The sequence below is a fragment of the Marmota marmota genome, unplaced genomic scaffold, assembly GCF_001458135.2.
Source record: "Marmota marmota marmota unplaced genomic scaffold, marMar, whole genome shotgun sequence".
NCBI classification, from domain to species: Eukaryota; Metazoa; Chordata; class Mammalia; order Rodentia; family Sciuridae; genus Marmota; species Marmota marmota.
Window position 1 is genome coordinate 10,816,619 of NW_026000196.1, and position 14,363 is coordinate 10,830,981.

Below are 14,363 nucleotides of genomic sequence, written 5' to 3' on the forward strand. Positions count from 1 at the left end.
AAGGCTTGAATTTAATTTATAAAATTGAGGTTTTACTTTTATTTAGAAAACATTTTACCCATGGGGGGTTAATTTTTTAAAAAGATGTGTACTTAAGCTGAGCTTTAGATTTTCCAAGAATTATCCCTATTTCAAAATGGCTTGATAAAACACCACTTCCTGTCCAGGGAGGAAGTTATTTTAGCTCAAGGATTGAAATATTTAGCAGATCTTTAGACAAAAGGAACAAATTACATTTCTCTCTGGCTTAAAAAGGGTGCATGAGCCAGAGGGGGTTAAGAAGCCCTTCCCCCTCCCCCTGTTGGGGTGGTCTGGAGGGGCAGGGAGGTGTGGGGGTGGGGGTCTTCAGGCTCCCTGGGATGGAGGATCTTTTTTTTTTTTTTTTGGTGGAGATGAAGGGGTGGGTCTATGGTACATCACCTGAGTTGTGGGGTAAATGTAGAGAGTGTCAATCAAAGGCAGAGCTCTCAGAGCTGGGAAGGAGGCTCTAGATGGCGGCTGTGCCTTAGAGAGAGCGCGCTCTGCTCCCTGCCTTTGCCTCACTTTACGCAACTTTCCCTAACTTTCGGGCAGCCTCAGGGGGCCCCCGCAGCCCCCTGCCTCTCCTAGTGACTTACTGGGGTCGATTTGAACCTTTTTTAGGGAGAAAAGCAGCTTTTAGGAGCTTTCTTTTCGTGCCTTGTTGGAAAGAAGCAGCCGTACTGAGAGCCCAGGTCGTTGTTTTTTCCAGCTTAGAAGCCATGGCGCACCTCCATTTTTGTGCGCTCTCCTAATGAGGTTTTTTTTTCTTCCGGACCTGTTTTAGTATTAATTATTGCTTTATTTTTTAAACAGTTAACATATTTGAGGATTATTTTATTTATTTTTCGTTTTTAAAGGAGGATTTTGCCTTTATTTTTAATTATTTTGGATCTGATATTTTTCTACTACTAGATAGGACTCTTGCTTTGGACATTACTACATGGATCAGGTAAGTTCACTATCATTAGTGATAATTTCAAAGATTTATGTGTTAAAGTTTGCTTTATTTTCTGTAAATAAGAGAAATTCCTGGATGACGCAATAAGATACAGAGATTGTTATTTGTATCCAGTGTGTTACTTTGAGAAACTTTCCTTATTGATAGTGATGCTTTCAGTGTTTGGTTTATCCTGTTTCTTTTTTTTAAGGAAAAAATGGAAATATTTCTGTATTTTGGTGCTTATTGTTGTTGCATTATAACAATATCATTAACATCGTCAGGACTTTGTTCCTGATAATAAAAACCATCCATAGGAGCCGGGACCTTACCTTTCTTTCAACTTTTGACAGTAAATACCTGGGCACAGGACTTCAAAGCAAACAGATTCCCCCTCCCCCTTAATATTTAAGAATTAAAAAGATGATGAGAAATAAGGACAAAAGCCAAGAGGAGGACAGTTCGCTACACAGCAATGCATCGAGGTATGAGCTATCAACTTTCTTCCTTTTTGTCTTTTTTTGGGGGGGAAACCTCAGCTTACAATTGTTTACCTTGACAGACATGTAATGCTGTCTGTGTTATAAGTATTTTTCTGATTTGGATTAGTTTTTAAAAGCGTGACCTTGAGATTGCTAATATGCCACACCCTAATTTTTTGGTCGCATTTTGCGAAAGTTGAGTTGTGACTTAAGGCCTCTTAGAGCAGTCAAAAGGTAAGGTACCTTTATTCAAAGGGGCCTTTCCTGTAAACTATAGTTTTTCTGTTAGTAAATTTCAGTTTTTAGGTTTTTGTGCTGCAGAAAAATGACCTTGTCGGTTTAGCCATTGCTGCATTGCACCATTTTACATACAAGGCAAATTTTTTCTTTGAAGAATCTCGGATATCCAAACTTGTAACTGAGGGCCATAGAGGAGCCTTGTAGTAGTAAATTATAGTAAATAGACATTTGAGAAAGTTATATGAATGAAAAAATGTACATTTAAAAATGAAATTGCAAAAAGGACACTTTGACTGATGCCTCTCAGTTTATATTTTTATTTGACTCTACATTTCTTTTGATACACTTGACAATTTAGGAATTTTTGATGATTTATCAAAACCTTTACTTGGTAGCAGTCCCTGAATTTATGAAATCAAACCTGTAATCACAGAAATCCTGGAATGCTGTTAATATACTTCTGCTTTGTGTTTGTACTGTGATTTTATTTATAATTGTATATTTTACCTTTAAAATAACTTAAGGTTTACATTTATATACTTATGAAGATTGTGCTTTCTATTTGGTAGATGTAGTATTTTTTTCCTCATATCTTAGTTGTTGCTGCTTTAAATTTATTGATTTATTTCGACAGAATCGCCTGGAATGCTTTATCTTCTGAAGCTTATAAATGTACTGTTTGTTCAAATCATAATTTGTTTCACATTCCTTGGAGTAGCTTATTAGTGATTTAAGTAATAAACTCTTTAAGATGTTTTTGTTAAATGATCTCTGTATCTTAATTTCTAAAAGTACATGAATGCATTTTGGGATGTGTTTTTAAGAATTGTCATGTTATAAATTTTAAATCATGCAGTTAACAAGAATGTGATGGGTTATGTGTTTTTTTTTTTTCTTCACAATTTTGATTTTATTTTTCTGTAACTATTTTTCTAATTATTGGGCTAGTAAATTTGGAAGTTTTGAATATGGTTTATTCCAAATGTTGACTTTTGCTTTAGACTAAAATATCTTGAGCCTTTCTTTTAAAAATATATTTGCAAACTACTTTCGCATATTGAGATAATTTTTGGATGTCTTTCAAATTGAATTGTCCATGTAATTACTAGGTTATATGTAGGACAAAAACTACTAATCGTACACTGATTTTTCTGGAAAGTTATGACAATTTGAAGAAATAGTTTCCCCAGATATATTTGACAGATTATTAAAGATTCAGTTCTAAAATGTTGCTCCCTTGAGTGTATGATTTGCATAGTCTCATATGGGTTTTGGCTTTCTTATGTAAGGTTTGTGGTTAACTTCATTGATCAATGCTTTCTAATGTAGAAAACTGAGCAGTGCTGCCATTCTTTTAATATTTTTACTCTCATCTAGAAAACTACTTGGAAGTTGTTATGAATTTGACTACTTGGAGTTAACAGCTGAATAAGAAGCCATGTATTTAAAGTCTTTTGCCAAGTATTCTGTAAATCATACACCTGATGAATGTCCAAAAATATTAGAGACTCCTTGACAAGAAGATGGAGTTACTTTTAAATTACTGTTACTCTAAATTGCATACATTATTAATACATGTACATAATTATGACATCACTTCCTTTTAAAATTGTAAAGCTTAAAGGATGTTAGTGTTGCTTCAGTGTAGTACATTGTTACTTCTAGTGAGCTGATATTGAATTGTTCCTCTAACTAGTACTTGGATCCTGTGTCATTAATCTGTAAGGGCCCATGTTTTTATGGCACAAAGCATGGTATTAGGGAATATTGTGAGAATCACCTTTGTAGCCCTGGTCACAAGATAGTAAAGGAGTTTGCAGGTCAAGTAAACTTTGGTCTGAACTAATTTAGGAACTCTAAGGAATGTGTGTGAGTTTAAGTAAACCTGGTATTTTCTGTATTTGTAACTCCTGTATACTTAATAGTGATTATGTAAGCCTGTATTATTTGGACGTTAATGCTCAATTCTAATATGTTATACGTTGTGTATTATTATTTGAAGATTAAAAAGTTTTCTTTCACAAATGTGATTTTAAAAACATTTGATATCTGTAAAAATTTCTAAATATTTAAAAGTGTTGGCAATGGACATAAAAAGTGTACTGTACACTTGGGATAACTTCAGCAATATCAAAGAATAGAAAACTGGGGAGAAGAAAATGTGGATGGAACTGTGTGCACACAGTTCTGTATTCTAAGATGCTACGTTTGCAGTTTTAACTTAAAAACAGTTTATTAAATTTACGGCCAAATCGTCTGCCTTTGATTCAGGTTTGTTTTGATAACCCAAGGTGCGAGTAAAATCTTATGCTTTCATAAGCCTTTTCGCCCTTAGTCTAAAAGGTAGGGGATGATTAGAAATGGCATAATGCAGTGCTTGTGGATTGGAACAGGCAGTTTAAGTGGCAGCCATTTTATGACGCTGATAATACTTTAAAAATTGGGATTTTTTTTGAGAGGGCTGAAAATAAACGAAACCTGAACTACACAAACATTTTTTTCCCCCCATTCTCTTCGTCTTTGGTGCTCCGATGCTGAAATAATAGACAGCTCGATAGTTAACGAAGGCAACAGCCCTGAGCCCCTGGCATCTTGGTGCAGGTCCAGCTCAGTCACAAAATGGCTGTTCCTTTGTGCCGCAGCGCTGACAGACATACTGCATTGCACTGTGTACTCGCCAAACAGCAGGAAGTTGCTGTGCCGAGTTCAAAGGCCGGCCGGCGCTGGCGCCGGGTGCTGATTGGCTATGCGCGCGCTTAGTAACAGCGGGGTCAACGGCGGCGCCTTCAGGCAGGCCCCGCCCCGTGACGACAACAGGCTCTCCGCAGGGAGGAGAGAACGCCGTGACGTCTATCCGCATGCGCGTGTTGGGCGCTTCCCTTTTCGCTTTAGCCAGTCGTCTGCCTCTGGGAGGGGGGAAAGAACCCGGTGGGACGTTCCGGTGGGCAGCTGGTTTCCTGACTGATTTGGCTCATGGCCGTCCTGTCTGCCCTTATCTATAGCGGTCCACACCCCACCGTGTGTTTTTCTTTGCTGGTTCCTGGGCATAGTTGTTCTCTCTTGGAAGCGGCTTTTACTTTGGGAGAAAAAAAGGCAGTAATCGGAAATCTTCAAATAGAAAACCTTCCAGTGTTTTTTAAAGTTTTTGCTTTCCCTTTTCATACCCCAGTGGATTTTTCTTTATCCCTGTTCATTTCCTTGTTCAGTGAAGAGATTAGTGAGTTTAAATTTGTTACCATTGACCAAAACCGGAACTTCTTATTTTAATTGAATCGTTAATGAGTGCTAAAGCTGCTGTTTAGTACATGGCTCACAAACCAAGGGACGATTGTTTGAACTTGACCCCTTGCGTTTTTAGTTGGTACCATACATTTTCTCAATTGGCATTTGATGGAGAAAAACTCAGGTCAGTATGTATTGTGATTTATATATATAAGACTTACAAATGGTTAAGTAGAAAATAGTTTCGAAAGTTATTGGTTTTCTAGTAAGAATTAAATAGTGGAAGAATACAGCATTAGGTATCCATTACTATGCCAACTAATATCAGCAACAACTCCTGAGTGTTACCAGCCTTTGCTAAAAGATAGTAGCTCTCAAAAATTGGTCAAAGCCTTGTTAAAATCTTGGGAAATGCCTTCTTAGAACTTCCAGTTAATATATACCTTCCTGGTAAATAAAACAGCTCATGGCTACCTTGTTTGAGCCTCTTGAAAGGAATTGTGGTTTTTACAAAAATCATAGTTTTTTTTTTTTTTTAAACGTTATGTTCACAACTGAATCACAAACAATGAATGTAAGCACAAAGGCCATGTTAGTGGATTTTTTTCCTGTTCACTGACATGCTTTTTTCCTTTTCCTGCTTTATTTTACTGTATTTTATCTGTAACAAATGAATAAGCTGTTCTGGAGTAGTCCCCAGTTCTGAGTTGTTTTAGTTGAGTAAAAAAAAAAAAAAAAAAGATAAAAGGTGAATGAATGGTAACACNTTTGAATCTATGTATAGTCAATTAGTGTTTGTTTTTGGAAAGTTCTTTCTTAGGTCTGTTCTCTTTCTTTTTTTTTAATATTTATTTTTTAGTTGTACACCATACCTTTATTTTGTTTATTTCTCTTTATTTGGTGCTGAGGATCGAACCCAAGGCCTCGCAGGCGCTAGGTGAGCAGCTCTACCGCTGAGACCCAGCCCCAGCCCCCATTGATCTCTTTTTTACCTTCTAAGGAGAATGATGTAAAGTGCCAAGGAAAGAATGTTGTGATTAATCTTTTTGTATGTGTATACTTCTTGTTTAAAACTTGGTGCTTTGTAATTTTTATTTACTTAGCTCTTTGGTTAATATCTTTTGCGAAGATCAAGTCAGGATAGGGAGTAGGCAAACAATATTTGATAAAATTGTTTTTTATTTTTAATTTTTTTTTTCGTTGAAGATGGATACAATACCTTTATTTTATTTGTTTACTTTTATGTGGTGCTGGGGATTGAACCCAGTGCCTCACATATGTTAGGCAAGTGGTGTATCACTGAGCCATAACCCTGGTTCCTCGAGTTTTAATTGTAAAAGGTGTAGCAAGTTATTGCTTTAGGAGTGAATATGGGAGTTCAGTTGAATTTTATCTGAAACAGATTTTATAATTAGTTTATTGTTGTACCCTTCCTCCTCATATAGCATTCCTGACAATTGTGACTTTCATAACTTTTTGATACCACTTGGGATTTCCACACATTTGTTCGATAAACTTTGGTACAGTGAACTTAATTCCTAATGTGAAAACTGAGCAACTACTCTTCATGACTTCTGGTAAATCCCCTTCCCCCATTTATTAAGATTTTGTTAGTCCCTCCTCCCAATTCCTTGAAGAGGGTTTTGCTTTAACAAGAAACAGGTGTTTTTAAAAGTTATCTTCTAATCCTGGCATGGTGGCATACACCTGTAATCCCAGTGATTTGGGAGGCTGAGACAGGAGGACTGGAAATTTAAGGCTATCCTTAGTCACTTAGCAAGACCCTTAGCAATGTAGATCTTGTCTCAAAAAGAAAGTCATCTAAGAGTTATTTATTTTATTTATTTTTGTGGTGCCGGGGATTGAATCTAGGTCCTTGTGCATGCCAGGCAAGCATTCTACCCAGTTGAGCTATATCCCTAGCCCTAAGAGTTATTTTGTATATAAATGAAAATAAATTTGTTACTATTCTATGAGTGAATTATTTTGAATAATTTATTCCCTCTCAGATTTCATCTTGACTGGTCAGTTTCCACTAGATTGTCAATTATTGTTTGTAATTTTAGGGTTATTAGTATAAAGCCAGATTAACACAAGTTGGCCCAATTATCAAATGTACAGGGTTTATTTATTTACTTTTAAAAACTTTTTTTTGTTGTCGATTGATCTTTTATTTTTTTAAATTAATTAGTTAATTATTTATATGTGTGTGGTGCTGAGGATCGAACCCAGGGCCTCTCACATGCCAGGCAAGCGTTATACCACTGAGCCCGACACCGGCCCTCTATTTTTTTAATCATAGCATAATTTTAGCATAGTACTAGAAACATTGTTTATGTGTGGTTATTATGACCTCTCCCCCACTAATTAATCTAAACTTTATTTGATTAGGTGACTGGGGACAGTGGTGTTTCTTCAAAACCCCTGTATTTGGATACATTTAAACCCAGACTAAAGTGGAATACAAGGCCTTTCCTTATCAAGTAAATTATGTAAAACCTGAGTGTATGAAAGTCATTCATGTTACATTTTCTGATACAGTTTCAATTTATCATTTTATTGTTAACATATTGGATTGTAGGTCAACTTAAGTGTTTCAGACATCTTCTTGTACTGTATTTCATACTGAAAGGTGTTCTCCCTCCTTCCATAGTGGTGACTGAACCTCTGCGCATGCTAGGCAAGCACTCTATCATTTATTTGTATTCCTGTCCTTTACTTTTTATTTTGAAATAGATTCTCCTTAAGTTGACTGAGCATTCCCTGAACTTGCCATCCACCTGCCTCAGCCTTCCAAGTATCTGGGATTATAGGTGTGCACCATGAAAAATACTACAATTTGCTTTACTGGGATCCTTATAGTAGGGCAAAATGTGATTACTCTGATTTTTAAGGGTGAGAATGCTTCAGAAGAGGCCTAAGGTAACATTCTAAGGATAGCCCACATTTTATATGTTAGATTTAATTCTGATTTCTCTCCATGGTAAGAGCTGTGTGTAGATTTTACTGTGGTACTAGAATTTTTTATTCCCAGTTTAGGTCAGTTAAGTGTTCATTTTTGGACTTGGCAATTTTCTCATTTTTAAAACATAGGTAGACATCATTGGGCAATGAGGATTAAAATATTATAATGACTGGAAGTATTTAGCAAAGAGCCTGTCACATTGAAAGTACTCAACAAGCATTAAGCTGTTAGTAATATTTTCATTCTCAGTTGTTTTGTTTACTCTCTTGTCTTCTTTCTACATTTCCTCAGTGCCTCTTTAGAGCCAGTTTGTTTCTGAGGGATGTTGTGGTTGTCCTGGCTTATCTAGAGTCATTTTAGTCCAGTTGGAAGTGATTTTTGTAACAATTTTAGGAGGCAAGTCCCCTTTTAGTTAAAGCCTTACAATGTGTTTTATAGTTAATTCTGGATTCTTTGGCGGTCAGCCTGAGTAGTTAGTTACCCTCCAACCCCAAGCTGGTAATTACTGCCCATGTTTACCCTCTGCCTCATTTCCCCTCTCAGGCTATTGCAGTACAAGAGTGAACAGTGAATATTACTGTGGAGTGCTATTTGGATATAAATTTAATAGCAATAGTATTTATAGCTACTGTCACGTAAATGGATGTAGCTTGCTTATAGTAATCAAGTCTTCATCATGGCACTATGTATTTGATTTAGCATAATTGCTTAATATACCTTTTATTTTTCTGAAATTGTAGTGTTAATATTTGTGTTTTTGGTTTGTGCTACTTCTCAGTTTCCTTTTTGGTTTATGGATTAGTTGAAATCTTTTTTTGTTTTTATTTCAGACTTTGGAGAACATTTAAAAATACACCAATGTCCAGCCTAGCCCTCAAGATTTAATTTTTAAAGTTCTCCAGTATGGTTCAAATTTCCTTGTGTTTCCATGTGTTTGTAGTATTTCCATGTGTTTGTAGTATTTCCATGTGTTCTGAAACTTTTTATAGTCTTAGTAGTTTATTTTGTATAATTGTTTGGGTTTTTCACATGGGCCATGATGTCATCTTTGAACAAAGATATTTTGGCTTGTTCTGAAACTTTTCATGGAACACTTTTTGTTCTTCTTTTCTTTTTAAAAAATATCCATTGGTCTTTCTGTTGTCTGTCCCATCTTCTTTATTCCCCTTTCCATCTCAATTTTAATAGTTTGAATTTGGAACTTTGGAAATAAGGTGGGGGTAGGGCTTTATTAAGGTGGGGAGTTTATAGCCTTGATGAAAAGAGGAAGAGTTTCTGAATTAAATGTCTGCCAGTTCCAGTTCTAGGAGTACTTTTTTTTTTTTGGAACTGTGGATTGAATTCAGGATCACCCGACCACTGAGCCACATCCCTAGCCCTATTTTGTGTTTTATTTAGAGACAGGGTCTCAGTTGCTTTGCACCTCGCTTTTTGCTAAGGCTGGCTTTGAACTTGAGATCCTCCTGCCTCAGCCTCCTAAGCTGCTGGGATTACAGACCTGCACCCTTGTGCCCAGCTAGGCATACTTTTATCATATGTATAGTGGTGGAATGTTTTCACTAAAGGCTTCTAATTCCAGTGATTCTCTTCCTTAGGGTTGTTCTCTACTTAACACCCTTCAGATACCTCGAAAAGTTTAGATTCTAGAGTCAGTGCAGTTACATTCCATTCTGAACCCCACATTCCTTCCACTTTATAGAGGAATGTATCCTAAAACCAAAGATTGCAGCAGTGGACATGGTCTGTTCTGTGGGAGAGTTGTTTAGAAGCTGGTGTTTATCATCTACTGGTGGATTGTAAATTGAACCATTTTAAGACAGAAGATGATAATAAAAGTAAGAATACCTCATTTGGATGTATTATTTGTAAGCCTAGTAGTGCCTGATAGTTTGTAATCTTTTCATTTTGGATTTTAAAATCATGAGGGAAAAATTTATGCTCTAAACATTTTATAGGAAAATACCAAACTAGTTTTATGTTTACTAAATGTTTACTGTGTCAGGCATTGTTTTAAGGGTGTGTGTGTATTATTTTTTAATGTTTTATTTCATGTTGGGGTAAGTGTAACAGAAATGTTTGTGGTTCCTTCCAAGGTTGGTTAACAATGCCCTAAATTAACTATCCACAGAGTTTTCCTTGAAGACCTGTGTGTAGTCTTAGGTCCCACTGAGCTCTTTTGTACCCATGTCGTTCTGTGCTTCAGTTGAGTTATATGCTTATCAGTAGTTAGAAAATACTTCTAAATTAGCTTGTGCTCGTTGTATTTTAACTGTCAAGTCACTAGGTACAATGATTGTGATAGATCTTTTAAATGAAAATAAGTTGAATGCTTTGGGAAGACTCAATATTTTCCAGCATTTTAGTGTCTGGTATAAGCCTCCAACTTATCTAAGTCCTTTATGTATGTTAATTTGTATAATACTAACAACTTTATGCATAAGTAGGTGTAATTATCATCCTTATTTTATAAATGAGAAAATAGAATCACAAGGACGGAGTAAATGGAAGAATGCAGTTCACATACTGGCAGTTTGGCCTTAGGATTGTTTATGCATCCTGTGAACAGTTTGTTGGGTAAGAAGAAACTATATAGCATATTGGGGAAAAGAGTAAAAAGTCTTGAATCCTTTTGTACTCAATATAATTTTATACAAAAAAAGAAACAGCAACAACAAAAACAAAAGCACGATGCATTGTGAATGTAATTGATGCCAGAATTAAAATACTGTTCAAAAGGCCATGATTTTACATCACAATGTTTAAGTAAAAATGTGTCCCTGATGTGATTCCCATGGGGACACTTTAATATCCGAGGAAAGGTAGGTGGATAGTGAAGTACTAGAGACTTCAAAACTTTTCCCTCAACCATTTTGACTCCATTGCCACACATACACTTTGGACTTGACCTTAGTTTATGAATATTTGTGCTTTGCCTCTAATTTTTGTTCAAGCTATGTGGGAATTGTGCCACACAGTTTTTTCATGAGAATCATTTGGATTTTAAAAAATAAGTGGGTGGCCATGTGTGGTGGCGTACACCTGTTATCCCAGCAGCAGGAGGATCGAAAGTTCAAAGCCAGCCTCAGCCAAAGCGAGGCGCTAAGCAACTCAGACCCTGTCTTTAAATAAAACACAAAAAGGGTTGGGGATGTGGCTCAGTGGTTAAGCACCCCTGAGTTCAATTCTCAGTATCCCCTGTCCCCCCAACAAACAAACAGCTGGGTGTGACAGCTCACTCCTGTAAATCCAACAACTTGGGAAACTTGAGGCAACATCATCACAAATTTGAAGCTGGCCTCAGCAAATTTTAGATAGGTTCTCACTATCTCAGAAAATTATAAGGGCTTGGGGATGTACCTCAGTGGTAAAGTGCTTATGGGTTCAATCCCCAGTACCAAATGAAAAATAAAAATGCAAGTCTTGTACTTGATTGCATTTTTACAGGTTTTATAGTAGGTTAGAGGAAATGTTATAAGCGCTGTGTGGGTCTGTTTCATAGACTGGACTGGGAACGTTTGCTTTGTAGATAATGCCTTCTTTTTTTTAAATGTCTGAGACAGTATGATGGCATTTTTTTTTTTTTTGTTAAAGAGAGAGAGAGTGAGTGAGAGAGAGAGAATTTTTTAATATTTATTTTTTAGTTTTCGGCGGACACAACATCTATGTTTGTATGTGGTGCTGAGGATTGAACCCGGGCCGCACACATGCCAGGTGAGTGTGCTACCGCACGAGCCACATCCCCAGCCCCGTAGATAATGCCTTCTAAGGAAGGAGTTTTTCAGTGTGGTGGATGTTGAAAATCTTAAATGGTTACCGTGTTTTCAGTTCAGATAAAGTCGTTTGACATTGAAATACAGGCAATAATGTGTGGCTGATCAGTTGTAATTTTGAAGGAAGGGAGTGATAGGTCAAATTCTTGCAGTGCTATTTTCTTAGCTTTATGTAAGCATTTAATTCCTCAAATTTACTTGCTAAGAATCATCAGCTGGTTTGCTTGTTTAATCATTGTTTATTGCTTTATTTTGAAAGTTTCAACAAGTTGCCCAGGTTGGCCTTGAACTTGTGACCCTGTCTTAGCCTCCCAAGTTGCGGAGATTGTAGACATGTACCAACATACTCTGTATTGTGCACACTCTTTTATACATGTGCTATTTTTTTCTGTCAGAAGACAAATTTTAACAAATTGAGTTTAAAGATCTAATTGGATTTTATTAGTGATTTATGAATTAGACCAGTACCCCATCTTAAAAAATAAGGCACTCTATGAACATACAGTCAATAAAAAATTTTTTTTTAGTTATAGATGGACATGATACCTTTATTTCTTTATTTTTATGTGGTGCTGAGGATTGAACTCAGTGCCTCACACATGCAAGGTGAGTACTCTACCATTGAGCTACAACCCCAGTCCATAACAGTCAATTTTTATAAGATAGCTTAAACAGGAAGAAGAAACAACAGTACAAAAAAGCAGATGGGTAAATATCCAGTCACTCAAGATTTCTTTCCTTGTAAAGGTCAAAGCACAGGGAATTTTGTTACCATGCTAGTTAGAATTGACCTGTTTGGTAATATGGCTATCATTTCTTTACTGAAGGTGGCATGAACAATTTCGTGTAGCATAAGAAACCAAACCATATTGTTTCTCAGGGACTTCAGTCCATATCAATGGCCTTCCATAAATTAGCACTTCGAAGAAAGTCCATAGTGTTATCTACTTAAAGTAACTTCTAGAAGAACTTTTGAATCCTAGGAAGGGATTAGTTTTGCGATGTTAAAAGCATAGTATTTTGTAAAATCATGAAGAACTTAGAAAAGTTCAAATAATACAATTGAAGTTTTAATGCAGATGTTAGACATAGCTATAATCTTGTTTAACCCTCCTCACTAGTATCCCTTTTATCCCTTGCCATATAAAAATTTGCCATTTAAAAATGTACATATTTCATGTAATTTTAAGTTTCAGAAATAGTTTTGAAACTGTGGTTGTACTTCAGCCCTAATTACCATTTAATTGCATGGGATGAATAGCTCACATGTTCATACATGGATATGTAGATAATGATGATTATTATAATTTGGGTTTTATGAGAAGAGTTCTGAATACTTTTGTACTTGTCTGTTGCACCAGTTTGATTTATCTGGGCTAGATACTCACATATGAATTCCAGGATTCATATGCCTATTTTATTGAAATATTTACTTTTTAGTTGTAGTTGGACACAACATCTTTATCTTATTTATTTATTTACTCAGCCATTTTTTTGTTTATTATTTTGTGCTGAGGATCAAACGCAGGGCCTTGCATGTGACAGGTGAGTGCTCTACCACTGAGCCACAACCCCAGCCCCTATTTTATTAATTAATTAATTAATCAATTTATTTATTTATTAGAGAGAATTTTTTTTAATATTTATTTTTTCGTTTTCGGTGGACACAACATCTTTGTTTGTATGTGGTGCTGAGGATCGAACCTGGGCCTCATGCATGCCAGGTGAGCACGCTACCACTTGAGCCACATCCCCAGCCCCCCCTATTTTATTTTTTTAAATATTTTTTTTAGATGTTGGTGGTCCTTTATTTTATTCATTTATTTATATGTGGTTCTGAGAATTGAACCCAGTGCCTCATGCATGCTAGGCAAGCACTCTACCACTGAGCTACAACCCCAGCCCTCCAACATCTTTTAATATTATACTTTTTAAATTTTTGCAAAATAGATGTGTGAAATAATCTGTCCGAATATACATCTCTCATTATCCAGTGAGGCTTAATTATTTTTCCTTAAATTTATGTGCTGTTTTAGTTACTTTATCATAATTGCATGTCCATTTTCTTAGCCTAGTTTTCAATGAGATTTGTGGGTTTTTTTTTTTTTTTTTTGGTACCAGGGATTGAACTCAGGAGCGCTGGGCTGCTGAGCTACATCCCCAGCCCTGTTTTGTATTTTATTTAGAGACTGGGTCTCACTGAGTTGCTTTGCGCCTTGCTGTTGTTGAGGCTGGCTTTGAACTTGGCTGTCTCAGCTCCCTGAGCCCCTGGGTTTACAGGCATGCACCACTGCACCCATCTCTATTGGATTTTTGATATGTAATTTTGGTGGGTGCGGGGCGGGAGTTTGTTGGTGGTAACTGAATCCCCTTTACTACTGAGCCACATCCCCAGTACTTTTTATTTGGAGACAGGGTCTTAGGGCTTCACTAAAGTTGCTAAGACTGGTGGCAAAGACCTGCCTCAGCCTCTAGAGTCGTTGGGATTCCTCATATGTTGTATATACATCTTTTGTCATACATACAAATTTCTTTTCCCAATATTTCTATGTAATAGTGTTCAATATTCCCTTGTAATGTTGTTTATTCTTTAGAATCATAGGACTTGAACTAGAAGTTTAAGGGGATCTTAAAAATGCAGTTTTTTTTAAAAGGAACTACATTGTGTTCTTTGCCAGAAAGAAATTTATGATTTAGTAATGTTTACCTTTCCATCTTCCTAAGAC

At 36.2% G+C, this 14,363-nt stretch overlaps 1 protein-coding gene across 1 annotated transcript in view; it reads left to right on the forward strand.

Moving 5' to 3' along the window:
* Positions 1–401: 401 nt before the first annotated feature.
* The window catches only part of Chd2 (chromodomain helicase DNA binding protein 2), a 124,125-nt gene continuing 110,163 nt past the window's right edge, over positions 402–14,363 (forward strand). The window contains exons 1-2 of the mRNA XM_048790143.1: positions 402–970; positions 1,312–1,443. Of these exons, the coding sequence (XP_048646100.1) occupies positions 1,382–1,443 (62 nt within the window). The 5' untranslated portion in view covers positions 402–970; positions 1,312–1,381. The remainder of the gene's footprint in view (positions 971–1,311; positions 1,444–14,363) is intronic.